The sequence below is a fragment of the Cavia porcellus genome, unplaced genomic scaffold (assembly GCF_034190915.1).
Source record: "Cavia porcellus strain 051 isolate PalLab524CR breed Dunkin Hartley unplaced genomic scaffold, mCavPor4.1 scaffold_19, whole genome shotgun sequence".
Classification (NCBI taxonomy): domain Eukaryota; kingdom Metazoa; phylum Chordata; class Mammalia; order Rodentia; family Caviidae; genus Cavia; species Cavia porcellus.
The window spans coordinates 1,492,262-1,509,120 of record NW_026947502.1 but is presented as its reverse complement, the minus strand read 5'-3'; the positions used below and the strand labels follow the sequence as shown (position 1 = coordinate 1,509,120).

General features: G+C 44.1%; 2 protein-coding genes across 5 annotated transcripts in view; both read left to right on the top strand.

The window, feature by feature from the left end:
* Canx (calnexin) overlaps window positions 1–8,760 on the top strand; it is a 46,995-nt gene extending 38,235 nt beyond the window's left edge. For 3 of the 4 annotated variants that reach the window (XM_004999769.4, XM_013154825.3, XM_004999770.4), the window contains exons 10-15: window positions 232–388; window positions 2,737–2,952; window positions 4,178–4,297; window positions 5,054–5,177; window positions 5,339–5,418; window positions 7,396–8,760. In XM_004999769.4, the coding sequence (XP_004999826.2) occupies window positions 232–388; window positions 2,737–2,952; window positions 4,178–4,297; window positions 5,054–5,177; window positions 5,339–5,418; window positions 7,396–7,449 (751 nt within the window). In that variant the 3' untranslated portion in view covers window positions 7,450–8,760. The remainder of the gene's footprint in view (window positions 1–231; window positions 389–2,736; window positions 2,953–4,177; window positions 4,298–5,053; window positions 5,178–5,338; window positions 5,419–7,395) is intronic. The other variant, XM_063230473.1, reaches the window with a different exon arrangement.
* A 1,942-nt stretch (window positions 8,761–10,702) lies between these two features.
* Window positions 10,703–16,859, top strand: part of Maml1 (mastermind like transcriptional coactivator 1) — a 42,709-nt gene continuing 36,552 nt past the window's right edge. Inside the window, exon 1 of the mRNA XM_013154821.2 lies at window positions 10,703–11,677. Within this exon, the coding sequence (XP_013010275.2) occupies window positions 11,369–11,677 (309 nt within the window). The 5' untranslated portion in view covers window positions 10,703–11,368. The remainder of the gene's footprint in view (window positions 11,678–16,859) is intronic.

Sequence of the window (16,859 nt, the reverse complement as noted above, 5' to 3'; positions counted from 1 at the left end):
GTGCCCAAACTTAAAAGGAGGTCTCTACAAGTTTCATTGCATTTCATCATGATTTTTGCAATGCCTCTGTTTCAACAAGCTATTGTTACTGGAAATGAGAAGCAAGAAGGTGGTGCTCTATAAGACTTAGAGAAAACATTTCACCTGGCTCTGGGGGACTGCCAGGCAGGGTATGTGTTCACAGTGCTGCCCCCAGAACCTCTTTGTAATTGGTTGTGTGCTTTCCCGAAGGGATGAGGACATGGATGGAGAATGGGAGGCCCCTCAGATTGCCAACCCGAAATGTGAGTCTGCCCCTGGCTGTGGGGTCTGGCAGCGACCTATGATTGACAACCCCAATTACAAGGGCAAATGGAAGCCACCTATGATTGACAACCCTAACTACCAGGTTGGTGCTTCTTGATGGTTGAGCTGCTTTCATTAATCTGTTTGTATCTGGACAGAAGTTTTGTCTGCAGTGTGGCTGCCAGGTTGATCACTATATTCAGACTGTTGAACTAAGCAGGAAGTAAGTGAGCATGGTGGTGCAGGCCTGTGATCCCAGCAAATCTCTGGGATGCTGAGGCTAGAAGATCTGCCTGGGCAAGTTAGTGATTTAGTGAGATACTGTCTCCAAAAGAAAAATTAGTGGGCATGGTGGCTCATGCTTGTTAATCCCAGCACTCAGGAGGCTGAGGCAGATGACTTTGAGTTTGAAACCAATTTGAACTAGGTGGTAAGACAAAAAAAGAAATACAAAAAGGCTGGAGATGTAGTTCAATGTGAAGATTCCTGCATCAGTCCTCAGTCCCACCAAAAGAAAGAGAGAGCTTAGTGGGTGAGGAGGTGTAAAAGTAGGGAGGCATGTGGGCATGACTACATGTCTGTTGTCTCAGCTGCTTGGATGATCAAGACAGGATTGTAAGTTTGAAGGTGGCCTGGGCAACTTAGTGACAACCTGTCTCACAAGTCTCATACAAGAGGGCTGGGACCACAGCTCAGTGGTAGAACTGACCTAGCATGTGCATAGCCCTGGATTGAATGTTAGTGCCCTTCAGCAAGAGTATTCTGAGAGACAGCCCTCGTAATTCCTCTGTAAACTTGTGTTTAAAGACAGAAGGAAGCAAGTTTAAAAACGAAAAGAGAAATGGCAAGCTTGTAATGTGGATACCTGCTGTCAGGTGGTACAGGGTCCTTCAGCCACAGGCTCCATTATCTCAGGAGTGGCAATCAGTGTGACATGGTGGGTGAAGGACTGTGATAGGAGCCGACACTTTAGACTCTTAGCTCACTCATATCGAAGTCTCAGTGAAATGCCTAAGGACACGTGAGCTGACACACGTACACTTAGTGACTATATGAAGCTCCAGGTCTTTGTGGGAATGTGCATCCACTCAGATCCTTGTCTGTTGCCATCTCTAACCTAGGAAAATTATCCTTCATTCACATCTCTGTCAGAATTTAAAAATTCTAAGCATAAGTTTGTCTATATGCATGTTTTTTTCCGTTGTAAAATGTATTTTTTACAACAGAAGATCATTTGTCTCCATGTTGGCTAAACCGGGCCCTGATTCTGTGTACTGATATGTACGCTGTACATATCATTCATATCAGAAAAGATAAAATAAAAGTTACATTTAAACATTTGGGAGGCTCAGGCAAAATTGTGAATTCTAGGCCAGCCTGGGCTACACAATGTGATCGTGTTGCAAGAAACAAAAAACAGGGCTGGGGATTTAGCTCAGCGGCGTAAGTGCCTGCCTTGCAAGCAGGCAGTCGTGAGTTCGATCCCCAGTACCGATAAAAAGGAAAAAGACCAAAAAAAGAAAAAAAAAAAAAAAAACAAAAAAAACCAGACTGAGTATAATAGCATATGCTTGTAATCCTAGTAGGGAGATTGAGGCAGGAGGATCACGGTGAGTTCAAGAGCAGCCTACGCTCCCTAATGAGTTCAAGGCCAGCTTGACCTACATAGTGAGACCCTTCCTGTCTCAAAAATAACAAAATACAAAAACAAACAAACAAACAAAAAATTGCACTTAAAAATCCTGCAGTAAGCCGGGTGTTGTGGTGAACTCGTAATGCCAGCTCTTGGGAGGCTGAGGCAGGTAGATCATTGCAAATTCAAGATCAGCCTTGGCTACAAAGTGAGCTGAAGGCCTGCTACAGCCACATAGTGCATATTGTCTCAAAAAGAAAAAAAAAAAAATCCTGCTGAATAGTTGCTCTGTTGGTGGCCATTTATGTGCACTGCCACTTTTGCTTTTAGATTCAGTGCAGTAGTCAGTAATCATCCTTCTACCTTCTGGGGATACACAGTACTTTTGAGGTGGTTATCCAGAAGAGAATTGCTGGTTGAAGATCACATGTGTCTTATTTTAAATCACCACTGAGAAAAATCTGTGCTGATATAGGCTCCTACTCCAAGTAGCCATTGAGAAGAGTAGCAACTCCTGGAATGATGGGGTAAAATGAAAGTATAAGTTTGAAACAAGGTCACAGATATTAAAAATTGAAAGTAGTTGGAGTCTAGAAATCTAGGAGACAAAGTACGTTTGAAAAAAATAGCTATGGGCATGGTGGCAGACACCAGCATTTGGGAGGCTGACGCAGGAGGATGGCTGTGAGTTCAAGGCGTCTGGACTATATACCAAGACCTTACCTCAAAAAACTTGTAAAAAATCAGTGTTTACCAGCACTGGTTATAGTTTTTGTTATCATTACCTGAAATAACTTTTTGGAACTTTTTTTTTGAAGGGAATCTGGAAACCCAGGAAAATACCGAATCCAGATTTCTTTGAGGATCTAGAACCTTTCAAGATGACTCCATTTAGCGCCATTGGTTTGGAGCTGTGGTCCATGACTTCTGACATCTTTTTTGACAACTTTATCATCAGCAGCGAGCGATCAGTGGTTGATGACTGGGCCAATGATGGCTGGGGCCTGAAGAAAGCTGCTGATGGGGCTGCTGAGGTTTGTTCTTGTCTCTTGGGTCCCCTCTGTTATCGGTAATTCATTGTCTTGTGAAAGGCTATCTTTTGGGGTTTATTTTTTCCCTTATTAGGGGGTATTGTCATAAAAAAAGTAACTGTATGCCTGTTAAAGAAAAAATATTGGGTTTTTGGATGTGGTTTTATTATAATATACTGACTTTAGAATTTGTTTGTGTTATGTGCAAGGTTTTTTGGGTTTTTAAATGTTATGTCAAAATTTGCCATTTAGGGTTTGTTTTAATGCAGTTTTCAGGTGTCAAGTTTTGGCTTTTTTTCCTGTACAGAATTTTCTTTTTTTCTTTTTTTGGGTGTTGGGGATTGAACTCCCGACCTCACACTTGCCAGGCAAGCATTTACGCTACTGAGCTAAATCCCCAGCCCTCCTGTACAGAATTTTCAAACATTCATGGGACTGAACTGAGTTTTAGAAGGCTAGGGATCCTGAGATTAAGACATTTTTTTTTCTTCTTCTTCTTCTTTTTTCCGGTACCGGGGATCGAACTCATGACCGCCTGCTTGCAAGGCAGGTGCTTACGCCACTGAGCTAAATCCCCAGCCCTGATCAAGACATTCTTACTGGATGTGGTAACACACACTTAGGAGACAAAGGCAGGAGGATCAAGAATGTGAGGCCAGTTAGCTGCATCACAAGACCCTGTCTCAAGGGAGACCCATCTTCATAAGGCTGGTGCTGTAGCTTTGCAGTGGAGCACGTGTCTACACTGGTGATGGCAAATCTTTTAGCGCTTTAAGAGCCCCCCTGTGAGGGGCTGGGGATTTAGCTCAGCGGCATAAGCGCCTGCCTTGCAAGCAGGCAGTCATGAGTTCGATCCCTGGTACCGATAAAAATGAATGAAAAAGACAGAAAAAAAATCACATAACAATAAAAAGAGCCCCACTATGGCATGTGTGTTATAAGTTCGCCACCACTGACTGCCTCGGTTGCATATCAGTGCCAGAAACTCTTTACACTGGTTTCTGAGTTAAGGGAGCCTTTGTAGTTGATGAAGAAGCCAGCTTTTTAACTTGTGGAAATAAAATCCTGTGATAATGAGAAAATGGGGCCTTTACTTTAACCTTCTTTTCATTTGGGCACGAAAAGAAGAAGCCTATGTTAGTGCTAGGCCATAACCAAAGGGCGACTAAGTTGTACACTGTGTTTGGGGTCAGACTCAACTTTGCACCACTGCTGCCTTGTTTTTCAGCCAGGTGTCGTGGGACAGATGCTTGAGGCAGCCGAGGAGCGCCCATGGCTCTGGGTGGTCTACATTTTGACTGTAGCTTTGCCTGTGTTCCTTGTCATCCTCTTCTGCTGTTCTGGAAAGGTAGGAGTGTTTTTTTGGAGTCACTTTTAGACATTAAATAACAGATACTTTGCCTGAGGTTTCTGTGTAGCAGCTTGGTAATGAGTGGGCCACATGTTGAATTGACTCAGAAACCTTATTCATTCATTGCATTCATCTGCTCCAAGTGAGAGTAGAACCTGCAGGCCCTCACCCAGTTGCCAGTAGTATTTAGTCCACACTACTGCTTTCCTTACAATTTGGTGCAGCTTTCCTTGAGGGAAAAGAAAGCTGGGCACAAACCAGCTTTTCCTCTGCCATTGCTATTTCTATCCTTACACTCTGTCATTAGATCTTGCATTTTTCATTCATTGCTCCCCAACTCTGCCCATCTTCTCAGAACAATACATGTGTGGGCCTCATTGTGAATTTTTCTTGTTTAGCTCTTTTGCAAGCTGTCTGCTTCCATACCTGAGGATCATGCTTCACCTGGGCTCTATATGGCTTTGTAACTAGGTCTGAAAGTCCTTTTCCAGCCTTATCTCCACTTCCTCAATCGGCTTGATAAGCTGAACCTGCACTTTCCTACCTTTTGTTCTCACTATTTCTTCTACCTTGGACCACAAACACCTTCACTTAAGAGAAAGCTCTTCAGGATACAATATCTTCCTCGTGTTTCTGTATCTACCCTTGTATACAGCCTGCTATAGAACTTTCTGTAGGCACTTAGTAATTATATGATCACATAACACATTAAAATGTAAATAAAATTGCTGGGCTTCTGGGGGAATATTTCAGAAACAGTCCACTGCTATGGAGTACAAGAAGACTGATGCTCCTCAACCAGATGTGAAGGAAGAGGAAGAGAAGGAAGAAGAGAAGGACAAGGGAGACGAGGAGGAGGAAGGGGAGGAGAAGCTTGGTAAGTTGTCCCTTCAGAGCCTTCAAACAAAGCCATGAGTGTTGAAGTGTTAATTTCAAACCCTGATAAACAGAGAATTTTAGATGATGTTAGTTGTCTTAATTACCAAAACCAAGTGTGTGAGATTTTTCTCAGTTTAGCCTTTTCAACTTCTGTTTCAGAAGAAAAACAAAAAAGTGATGCTGAAGAAGATGGTGGCACTATTAGTCAAGAGGAGGAAGATAGAAAACCTAAAGCAGAGGTAAAATAAAGAGAGTAATATCTTTTATTGTAAGCAGCTAAGCTTGAAGGTACATTTAAGGAAAGGGAATATTTTCACAAGTAGTTTAAAATGGTTGTGACAGTAAAAAATTCATTTAGAGACAATTTTGTTAAAGTACATTCTTGTTATTGATCAACATTTTATTTGATAATTTTAAACTACATCTGAATCTCAAATATTTTTCTGAAATGAAAATGGTCTTGTGGCATAAGCAAAAAACTGTAGAGAGAAATAAAAGTTTTCCAAGGTAGGAACTTAAAGTTTTTTTTGTTGTTTTTTCCTGGGGATTGAACCGGCAACATCATATTGCCAGGCAGATGCTAAACCTTCAGCCTGGAACTTCAGTTTTGTACCAGTCTTGTCTCATCTTTGTTTCTTGACAGCCCCTCAGAAAGTATTGTTGCACAATCACTGCATCCTACACTGTTGTCCCTGCTGTCCATGGATTCATCTGTTTATTTATTGGATAGTACCACATTTGTCAAATGCCTACTGTGTGCTACACATTGTTAGTGAACCAAAGGTACCCTGCCTTTGAGAAACTTGAAGTGTGGTACAGGGAAACAAAATAAGAAGCAGACATTGAAAATATGTGACCCGGTATCTTAAATAAGCTATAGAGGTTAGAACACGAGAATAGTGAAAGTGTGAAAGGTGGCATGGGTCAGTGTTAAAGAACTTGAGCTCAGCTTGGTTCATGCAGGTGATTCCAACACTGGGAGGCTGAGGCAGGAGGATTGCAAGTTCGAGCCCAGCTTGAATAACTTAGTGAGATACTGTCACAAAACAAAAAGTAGAAGGTGCTGCAGGTGAGAGTGGGGCCACTGTAGACTTAGCATGTCCTGCAGTGCAGAGCTTCTGAGCTCACAGTGGTACCACAGGTTACATTTACTGTGGTTGCTGTGTTTTCTCCAGGGTTGGGAGAATCAAGGAGACCAGTTAGAGGGAAAGAGAGAGAGAGAGAGAGAGAAAGATGGATAGACAGAGAGAGGACTAGGAGGACTACATGGTATCCCAGTCCAGCCACTGCACTAGACTGGACATATGGCAGTGAGAAACAGGCCAGCAAAGTGTGTACCCTTGTTTTACTGCAGTCCCTTTTGTAGGGAATTTTTTACTGTCACAACCTCTGGGTTGAGTCTGGTCGTTCATATAAACCTCTTCTTTTCCAGCCAAATCACTTTCTTCCTGCTGATAAAAATCAGCACTGCTTCTATCTTGTTTATATTTTCAGTGGATATGTTCTGTGTTAACTAGAGTGTAGGTCTTCAATGTAGGGACAACATCTCACTTTATTTTTAAAATGGTGCTGGGCACGGAACCCCTGCCTTGTGCATGCCAGGCAAGAGCTCTGCACAATAGAAAGTTGCTCTACAGTTCAGTAAGGGGAATCTGTGATGGAGCAGCAGCAGTCATTTATAGCCCACTGGGGTTGTCTGTAGTCTGCTTTAGAATTCCAGGTGTCTCATCCTCAAAATGTAGCAGATGTACTCCCTGTAGGCAAGTAGTTTGTTTAGGATTAAATCAGGTAAAGAGTGTATTTTTGTAAAAGAAAAGGAACAAAAACTACAGTAGAATATTTGTTTTGTTTTTGGTACCAGGGATCAAACTCAGGACCGTGCACTTGCAAAGCAGGCACTTATACTGCTGAGCTAAATCCCCAGCCCCTACAGTAGAATATTTGTAATTCCACTACTTCTGAGGCAGTGTGCCTTGGTGGTGCATTTTTTTCTAATAACTTTTCTTCTGTTTATTCTCAAATGTGTTATTTACCAGGCAGATCTTGAATATTTGGTTAACTTTTGTCTTTTTAAGTGTGCTAATTGGGCTGGGGATATAGCTCAGCAGCAAAGCACCTGTCTGGCAAGTGTGAGGTTGTGAGTTCAATTCCTTGTAGCAAAGAACAAACAAAAAATATGCTGTTCACAGTAAATTTCTCTTCTTTTCCACTAATAGGAGGATGAAATTTTGAACAGATCACCAAGAAACAGAAAGCCGCGAAGAGAGTGAAACAATCTTGAGAACTTGCTGTGATTTCTTCTCCCTCCCCTTCCCTTGCAAGTGTGGTCCTAGGAGAGGACCTGGCCTACCATAGGTTGACACTCAGAAACCTCCGACGTCACCATCAACAGGTTCCAGCTGAACACTAGTCTGTGTCCTTAAACATCTAGCAGTAAATAATTGCAGTTGTGACATAAAGAAAGGACCCTGTTTCTGTAGAAGAGAAAACATTTAATGTAATGGTTGTGAAATGTAACACAAAGCAACTAACTTGTAATTTTGTTTTGCTATGTTTTTAAACACCTTTTTAAAATAGAATCATAAAACCTTGCCAGTCTAAAATTTTGGCTTAATTTATTAATCTGTCTGAGCAGAAATAACACCAACATTTAGAAATACTAGGGAAATAGCAGTTTTTATAACAGTTTTTTTTTAAGTTTTGGTATTAAAAACATTCAGATGTCTCTGTCCCTTAAAACTGATAATCATGTTTAAAATGCAGACATTTGTGGTTATGATGTTACTTTGCTTGCTTCCATTACTCAGTTCCTCCTAAGGAAATGGAGGAGGGACTGGATGGAAGCCCAAATTTATATAAAAGTTCTGTTTAAGTTGTATTAGAAATAGATACCTAAAAGTACACCTTTTCACTTGATGTTGGTTAGACCATATGTGTTCTGTAGCCCTTGGAACTGTGGTTTCCAGACAGCTTTGCCATTAGTGGAGAAGATGGCCTACTGCAGCACTCGGGCGATCATACTCCGTGCACAGGAGGCTCTGGACTTGGCCTTGGGTACAGGTGGCTTTTTGAGGATTGCTGACAGGGTATGTGAGCTCCAGAGCAGGAGTGTCCATCACTTGTCCACTGTGTTGACACTGTGTTCCTCACCTAGTCCCAGTTCCCAGCTTTCTCCTCTGCTATGCATTGTCTCTTCAGCGCAGCTTACAGTCTGTTGCGGAAAATGATTACAAAGCGCTGCATAGTGTTAAGCTTTATTGTGATTACATGTATGTTTCTGGTTTTTTTTGTTTTGTTTTGTTTTAGCAGACCCATACCTTTCCAGGGTCAAAGTACAGGACAGAATATAAACTTTGATACTTTTTTCCATTTCATTAATTCTGTGTAAAGACTTTAGAAATCTAATCCAGAGATGGGCCAATTCAGAACTGACTGTAATTGAACACAGGCTAAAAGTATTTATGTGAGGAGTGACATACAGCATGAGTTATTGATTTTTGTAGAATATTTTAAGTCTATTTGCAGTTCATGTAACAGTCATGTCTTCAATTTACACAATAAAGCAGTTCTGTTGAATTTTTTTTTAATGTGGCTTGAATGTTTTTCAGAAGCGATTTTAGGTTTGTTTTTTTCATGTGGAATGCAGACGGGTGCTATCAGAGCCTCTTCCTCATCACTAGTGTAATAAGATCATTATTACACCACACTGAAATGTATCCAGAAACAGATGTTGTTTCAGCTTTATTCTCTGTTTAGAGGTGTTTCGATTCAATTGTACTGATGATGCTGTTCCTTGCACTGACTACATAAACACTCTATAGTGTTTATAGTGGGGAGATTTTGAGGAAGTAGATTTGTCAAAGGTGAAGGCTATACCCATTTATTTTATCTTTTTTAAAACACTGGTTCAGTTAAATTTTTTAGGGGGGGGGGAAGCATTTTTCTTGCTGTTCAATGCTTTCTCAACTGTTCTGTGGTCACAGTGACCTTAGCTATGTAGCAGACTTTCCCAAATGTATGAGTGCAAATAAACAGTTATTTAGCAAGACCTGAAAATGTCTGTAGGTTTCTCCTTGAAGCAAATGTTGTGGGGAGTGTTGCCATATCCAATAATCTGCCTTCCTCTTTCTCCTTTGACATTGTATTTCCTGCCTGCTTTCTTCCTGCTGAGCTATAAAATGACAAGGTAAAATCATTAGTGTTCATTGCCTTTGTAGGTAATTTAGCAGAATTCTTCAAAACAAACACCACCTTCATTCTTTTTTCTTTTCAGTGTTTAAAACAAAACCGAGCTTCCTAGTTAAATGTATGACACATTTGCTAATGACCAGCAATTATCAGTTCTCAAATGGGCACCTACATTCAGATTTTACTTGCTGGTTACTTGTCCCTAAGGCTGTAAAATGCCCACTCCATAAGATGTGTCCCTCTATTTTTTTTCTTACCCACCAAGTCCTCTTCACTATTTTCAGATTCTTACTAAATGATACTACATTAAAGCCCTGGGTTAAGTGTCTGCTTTTGACTGAACTTCTTTATAGTAACATTCCCACAGGTGTTTTACTGTTGAATAGCAGGTTCATCTTCCTCTCATTGGCTACTCCGAGAGTTTGCTTTCATGCAGAAACTTATGAATGATGAAGTAATTTATCTCAGGTGAGTTTGATTTAGTCTTGTATTTAGGTCTTGCCTCTGGTTCAGTGATTTGTATAATAGGGATAGTAGTTTAGAAAAATAGGACATGTTGCTAATGTGTAGTAATTTGTAGATGATATTCTTTAAGATTTACAGGAACCATTTTTATAGTAACATTATAGTCACTTTTATTCAGAGCTGGGGTGTAGCTCATTGGTAGAGCACTGGCCTAGCATGTGTGAGGCTGTAACTAGCACTCTTCCCCTCCTCCCCCCAAGGAAAAAGTTTTAATTCTGGTGTAAATTTTATGTTTGAAGACAAAAAAACGGCTGGATTTTGGCTTTCATCATCTCTTGGCACTTTGGCCTTCTAGCCCACCTCCTCCACTAAAAACAATAAAATGTCTGCTTTTCTACTGTGTTTGTATAAACACATTTGGCTTAGTGTATTTTTTATTTTAAAATAAAAGCTTTCTATAAGACCTAGTAAGTTAGAAAATTAAAACGAGCTGCAGTGGCGTCTTCTAAGGCCTAGAATCCCGCAGCCAGGAACGAGCAGGGCCTCGCGCACTGCCACCGTCTCCCGCAGACCCTGCACCCCACAGCGGTCTGCACCCCACAGCGCGCGGCCGGAGCCCTGCTGTCAGCTCCGTGGCGTGACCCGGCCTTACCCAGCGACGTCCGCGCAGTCCCAGCCCACGCTAACAGCGGTCGCCGCCCCCTCTTCTGCGCTTCCTCGTGGGCAGTCGCCCGGCTTGCGCGCGCCAGGGACCAGAGAGCACGGCCCCGGGGGTCAGGGCGGCGTCGGCGGAAACCTGCCCACCGGGACGCTCCGGCCCGTGCTGGAGCTGCGTAGAAGCTGCGACGTAGAAGGAAGCGGCTAACGCCAAAACCAGCGTGGCTGCCTGAAGTCTCGTCAGCGGAACGTAGCGATGGAAGACGGTCGGCAGCCGCGTGCGGCGGGCCAAGCTCGCCCGCTACCGGCGGTCAGCCGCCCGCCCGGCTTTCCCTGGGGCCCGGAAGGGCCTGCCCCCTTGGGGCGGTGAAACGCTGTTCCTCGCGGACGGCCTCCTGTCAGTCACGGATGGCCCCGCCCAGGGGCTTCCCTTCGCCCACCGCTTCAGAGTTCCTTTTAAATACAGTACGACAGTGCATTGCTTACGTGTTCTTCCCCACGCCCTCGAGAGGCCTTCCTTAGTCCTCTGATTGGTCGAGGTTCCTGTCAGTCATCCGTGACTCGAGGTCGCCGGCCATGGCCCCGCCTTCTTCCGAGAGCTCTGAAAACAATTTTAAGATGGCGGCGGCGGCAGCGCGGAAAACAATGGGGCTGCGGCGGAGGGGACAGGCCGAGGCCTGAGGTGGTTAGCGAGCGCCGGCCCGACTCGGGCCGAGCGGGGCAGGAAGAAGACCGGCCGGCGCGCGCGACCCCGCCCCGCAGCGCGCGGGAGCATGGCGCGGCCGTAAGGCGGGCCGGGCCGCCGGGGAGAGGGAGCCTTCCGTGTCCGCCGGCCCCGAGAGGCCCGGCCTCCGGCCCGGCCCGTGCTGCCCGCGGCCCATGGTGCTGCCCACCTGCCCCATGGCGGAGTTCGCGCTGCCGCGGCACAGCGCCGTCATGGAGCGCCTCCGCCGGCGCATCGAGCTGTGCCGGCGCCACCACAGCACCTGCGAGGCCCGCTACGAAGCCGTGTCACCCGAGCGCCTGGAGCTGGAGCGCCAGCACACCTTCGCCCTGCACCAACGCTGCATCCAGGCCAAGGCCAAGCGCGCCGGCAAGCACCGGCAGCCACCCGCCGCCGCGCCGGCGCCAGCCCCGGCCCCGCGCCTGGACGCCGCCGACGGCCCGGAGCACGGCCGCCCGGCCACGGTAAGCGGACGCCCTCCCCGGGAGCCGCCGCCGATCGGGTCTGCCCGCGGGGTCCCGGGCCAGCGCGCAGGGCTGTCACCTGCGGGGAGGGATTCCTCCCAGCCCCGACTCTGAGCCACCCCGGGCCTGGCCTCGTGCGCCTGCGGATGCCAGTCGGGTCTCTGCTCTCCGTCGGGCTCGGTGCTGGAAGCGGAACTCAACCGGCCTTGCGCGGCCGCTTCCCGATGGGAGAATCGGATCCCCGGCGCCGTCGCGGGCCGGCGCCCGGTGTACGCAGCCCTGCAACGCGTCAGTTCGCGGGTCCTGTGAGATTGTTGACAGTTCCGGATTCGCCTCGGAAGCCTGTTTAAAATCATGTCATTGTTAGAAAATGGCTACACCTTGTGCGCTTCGGAAGTTATTACTGAAGTTTGTTGGTTAAATTTTTTTCGTCCCTGAAATTGACGAAAAAAGAGAGAAGAAGTTGTGTACGTGTGTGTTTTGTTGTTCTGTTTTGTTTGTTTTTGAGACAGGGCATCACTCTGTAGTTCAGTCTGGCCTTGGACTCACTGTATAGTTTAGGCTGGCCTGGAACTTCTGACAATCCTCCTGCCTCCTCCCCAGTGCTGGGATTGCAGGCGTGCACCACCATATGGTTTACCTGTCTGTATTTTTTGGTTTTATTTTGTTACTGTAGTGTGGCATTTCTTGGTAGTTTAAAGTTTAGAACAGATGTTACTATGTTACTGCTGTGATTTTTTCCATTTGTGTGTGTGTGATTTTGGCTTTTTGTTGTTTTTTTAAATTGAGGCAGAATCTTGCTATGTAGACCACAGTGGTCTTGAATTTACTATGTAGCCTATGCAAGCCTCCAATTCATGGCAGTCTTCCTGCCTCAGCCTCCCAAGTGCTGGGATTACAGGTGTGTGCCACCATGCCAGGCTCTTCCATGTAATTTTGATTCATATCTTTTATTATCGCTCATCTGGATATTATAGTAACTAACCTAAGTAGACCTTGGGCTTTTAGTCCCTTTCTTCTTGCCTCTCTAAATGCTAAGAATCCTTCTGTTGTTGGTGGTGCTGAAGTTCAGTCTCTTCCCCACTCTCCAAGACCAGTATGACCTCAGCCCTCTTTTGTTGGTTCCCATAGATCTTCTGCTCTTTGTGAATTATTCTTTGCAAGAATGCTGGACTTGGAAGACTGATTACTTGGGTTCAAACCCAGATTTCGTTTTTACTGTATCTGCTGGTTTGGATTTCTTATCCTTATTTTCTTGTCTGTGAACTACAGTATGTAGGACTTTATGAGGATTCTTATAAGATTCAAAAGAATGAGTATAGATGTTTAAAGTATTTTATAAACTAGAAAGCCGCCTGCAGGACCTTTCCCAATACCTTTTAGAATCCTGCCAGTCCCCTTTCATCTCCTTCCTCTGCTTTACAACTAGTTTCTCACCACCCTAACCCACAACAGTTGCAGTCTTCTGTGTCAAAGTGTGTATCGATGTAGTGCCTGTGCTGTTTATTTTAGTGCATAGTCACACATTACATCAGTCACAGTTTGCCGAAGAGACTGTAAGCTCCTGTAGGCATAGAGGGTTTGGGCTCAGAGTCTTGTACACATGGTAGTCCCTTGGTGTGTGTTTGCTGAATGCTCACTACTAAACTTGGTGGTGCTTTACTCAGTAACCTGTCCTATACCTCACCTCAGAAAGCAAAATGGCTTAACTACATGAGCTACTTTTGTAAGACTGCTTTGGTTATACTGAGATTGGACTTAGGGGCTTCACACCGAGCTATATCTCTTAACATTTTTATTTTGTGTTTTGTTTAATTTTTTTTAAGGAAAGACTTTTTTAAGGTTCTGGGTTCAAGTGGAGAACCTCAAACAGAATGCTAAGCAAGTGCTGTGCCACTGAGCTACACCTATAGTCCTAAGAAAAAACTTCTAAGCGTAATGGATCATTCCAATTAAAATAAATAATGAAAATTCGTAAATCATGGTTTTATCCACAAAGTTGTCCTGAACATCCTCTAGAAAGTATACTAGTGATGATTCAATTTATCTTTAAAATTATAAGAATTTGGAACCTGTTTGATTTTTTTTTAAAGCTGTATCATTGGAGAGAAATTGGGTGTATACCCAATTTTTTTTGTATACCTAATTTTTGAAGAGAAGTTTTTAAGAGAAGCATGTTAGGATTTGAGTTTCTTTTTGTTTTGGGTTTGTTTGTTTGTTTGTTTGAGATGGGGCATCAGTATGCAGTATAGGCTGGTCTGAAACTCACTGCAGTCCTCTAGCCTCAGCCTCCCAAATGCTGGAATTACAGCATGAATCACCATGCCTGGCGGATTTAAATTTGTCTTGTAAGTGAGTCCTCTGGGTGTCAGAGCCTGATCTGATGTGCCTTGTCCGGTTGCTCTTTGCCATGTTAAACCTTGAGCCATAAGTTCATGAGTTAAGGTGAGCAGGGTTTGGTCTCTTGAAAGAGGAGGGACGCTTTTACTTCAGGTTTTGAGTGACTCTAGCTGAGCCGTTTGGCCTTGGAATCGTGTCCAGAAGATAAGCATTGTTAAGGCAGCAGTGGTGGTTTTCATTTTAGTAGGTCCTTGAAAGTGGGAAGCTCTGGACTGGAGTATTTTGATTGGAGAGCACAGTTTGCAGAGAGAGAGAGATGGAAAGGAGGAGCCCTCCTTATTCAGTGTTATTTTTGTGAGCTCCATATGTGTATTTGATCTCCTTAATATCCCTTCCAGACCAAATATTGTTAGTTTGTAGTTTTTTTTTGTTGCAAGTGTGCTATGGAACTCTTTGGTAAGCAGTTATTTCCTAGTCAGAGTTACCTAATCAGCAATCTTTTTTGTGTATGTATATTTGTTTGCTTTTTTGAAATAGGGTCTCATGATGTAGTCCAGGCAGGCCTTTAACTCAGTGTGTGTCCTAGGCTGTCCTCTCAAAGAGATCCTCCTGCCTCAGGTTCCCAAGTGCTGGGATTATAGGCATAACCACCATACCCGGCTCAGCAGACATTTTGAATCAAATATAATTAATAATAGTGTATTTTCAGTTCGGGTTATTGTTCTTAGGATTTTAGCCAACTCTCTCGCCACAAGCCAAGGCTTTAAGTTCCATTCCTTTGCTCTGTTAGAGATGAGGTTTTTTTGTTTTGTTTTGTTTTGTTTTGTTTTTATCTTTTTGAGGCAGGGTCTCGCTGTACAGTTTAGGCTGGCCTTGAGCTCACTTTATAGCCTAGCCTGGTCTCAAACTCACAACAATCCTCCTGCCTCAGCCTCCTGCTGGGATTCCAGGCATGAGCTACCATGGCCGGCTTTTCAGCTTTTTTTTTTAATCCTAATTTTCAAGAAATGAACTTGTTAGGTTTTCTTTGTAATCTGTGCACTTCAAAATATAGTGGTATTCTAATGACAGAGTTACTTCTTCCACCTGCTTCTTCCAAATACTTGTTTTTGTGACTACTGGTACCACACTGAGTGGTTTTCTCTTCTGTGGTAAGATGCTACACAGGGTATCCAGTCCCTCTGTCAGCTGTGGATGGACAGCGAGGAACCTCCTCACAAATGGTGTGATAGTTGTCAGAGAAATTTGACTGTATGACATAATGTCATCCTGGAGGCTGCTTTCTGTACTTGTATACGATTTCTCTTACATTTGTAAAAAGTTTCAAACTTAGGGAACAGCTACACAGATGGGACAGAGAACATCTGCATACGCTTCAGTCATTTTGGGGCTCCATTTGCTTCTTCATTAGAACATTTCCTGTCTGTCTCCTTCCTTTTCTCTGCACTTTGTTCTCTGAACTCCCTGAAAATGTGTGCTCTGCCTTAAGATACCCCAGAAAGGTATGTACAGATTAATGATTTTTACAGACCAGTTTCTTTCATAAGAATTATGCCCATGAATTATTTCCAGGAGGTAGATATTTCCAGTCATAAAACAGATATTACATTGTAATCACATGGGACTTTAATTTTTATGTAAAAATAATCTTTTTGGTACTGGGGATCGAACTCATGACCTTGCGCTTGCCAGGCAGAAGCTTATGGCACTGAGTTAAATCCCTAGCCCCACATGAGATTTTTAAAAACAGATAGGACTTTAGGATCCCATTTCCTCCTGTAACATCTAGGATCTTGTCCTAGAAGCCTTTTTCTTTTTTGATTTCACTCCTTTCACACAGTTCACCCTTCAGTTCAAAAACATGAGCAAATATCCTCTGTACTGACAAGTCCCTTCTTTTTGTTTTCTTACTCTCAAAATAGTGCTCTGTATTCTTCCTTCCCTTTGCCCTTTCCACTTGAACTTCCCTTTTCCTCATTAGCTTATTGTAATCTGCCTCCTACCTCTGCTGTGCTTCTGAATGTGAGCCCTCACAGCACACCCAGCGTGGAATTGCACCTCAGCCATCATTCTTCCTGACCTTGGACTCCTGTTAGTGGCTGCTCATTTCCGACTTTTTGTTTTGTTTTGTTTTGGTCTTTTTGAGACAGGGTCTCGCTCTGCAGTTCCGGCTGGTCTTGAGCTCAGTTTGTAGCTCAGGTTGGTGTCGAACTCTCGAGGATCCTCTTGCTTCCAAGTGCTAGGATTACAGGTTTGCACCACCACGCCCAGTTCCTGTTCTGGATTGTTTTTCCAGTTTGCTTCCCCCCCCCCCTCAGTCTTCTTCATGTTTTCCCTTATTCATGCAACAAATATTTAGGCACCTTCTTTAGTCAGAGAGCATGCAGGGCACTATGGATACAGCAGTGGGCAAGACAGATTAAAGGTTGGCTCTCATAGAGAAAGACATCAATCATTTTAAGTTAATTTGATGTTATAGAGACTGCTAAATAGAAGTTTAGTGATGGGAGCTGGCCTCGTGGTTCACAGTGATAGTCGAAGCTCTCTGGGAGGTGGCAGTTGGGTCACAGGCTCAAGCCCAACCTGAGCAACTGGAGACTTTGTGAGACCCTGTCTCATAATCAAAAAGGGCTGGGGGATGCAGCTTGGTGGGAAGGCCCGTGCTCTTGCTCACCCTCTCGCATCTCGACGGGGTATAATGCCTTGTGTGGACGTCTCTTGGGTGAAGTTTGGAAGACTTTGATTAAATGACTCTTGAAATGGCTGCTAAGGTTTATCTAGATGCTTTTTCCAGAGTGTGATGGGACAAATTCATGGGCTGTTGAGAAAGTTCTTGGACTGG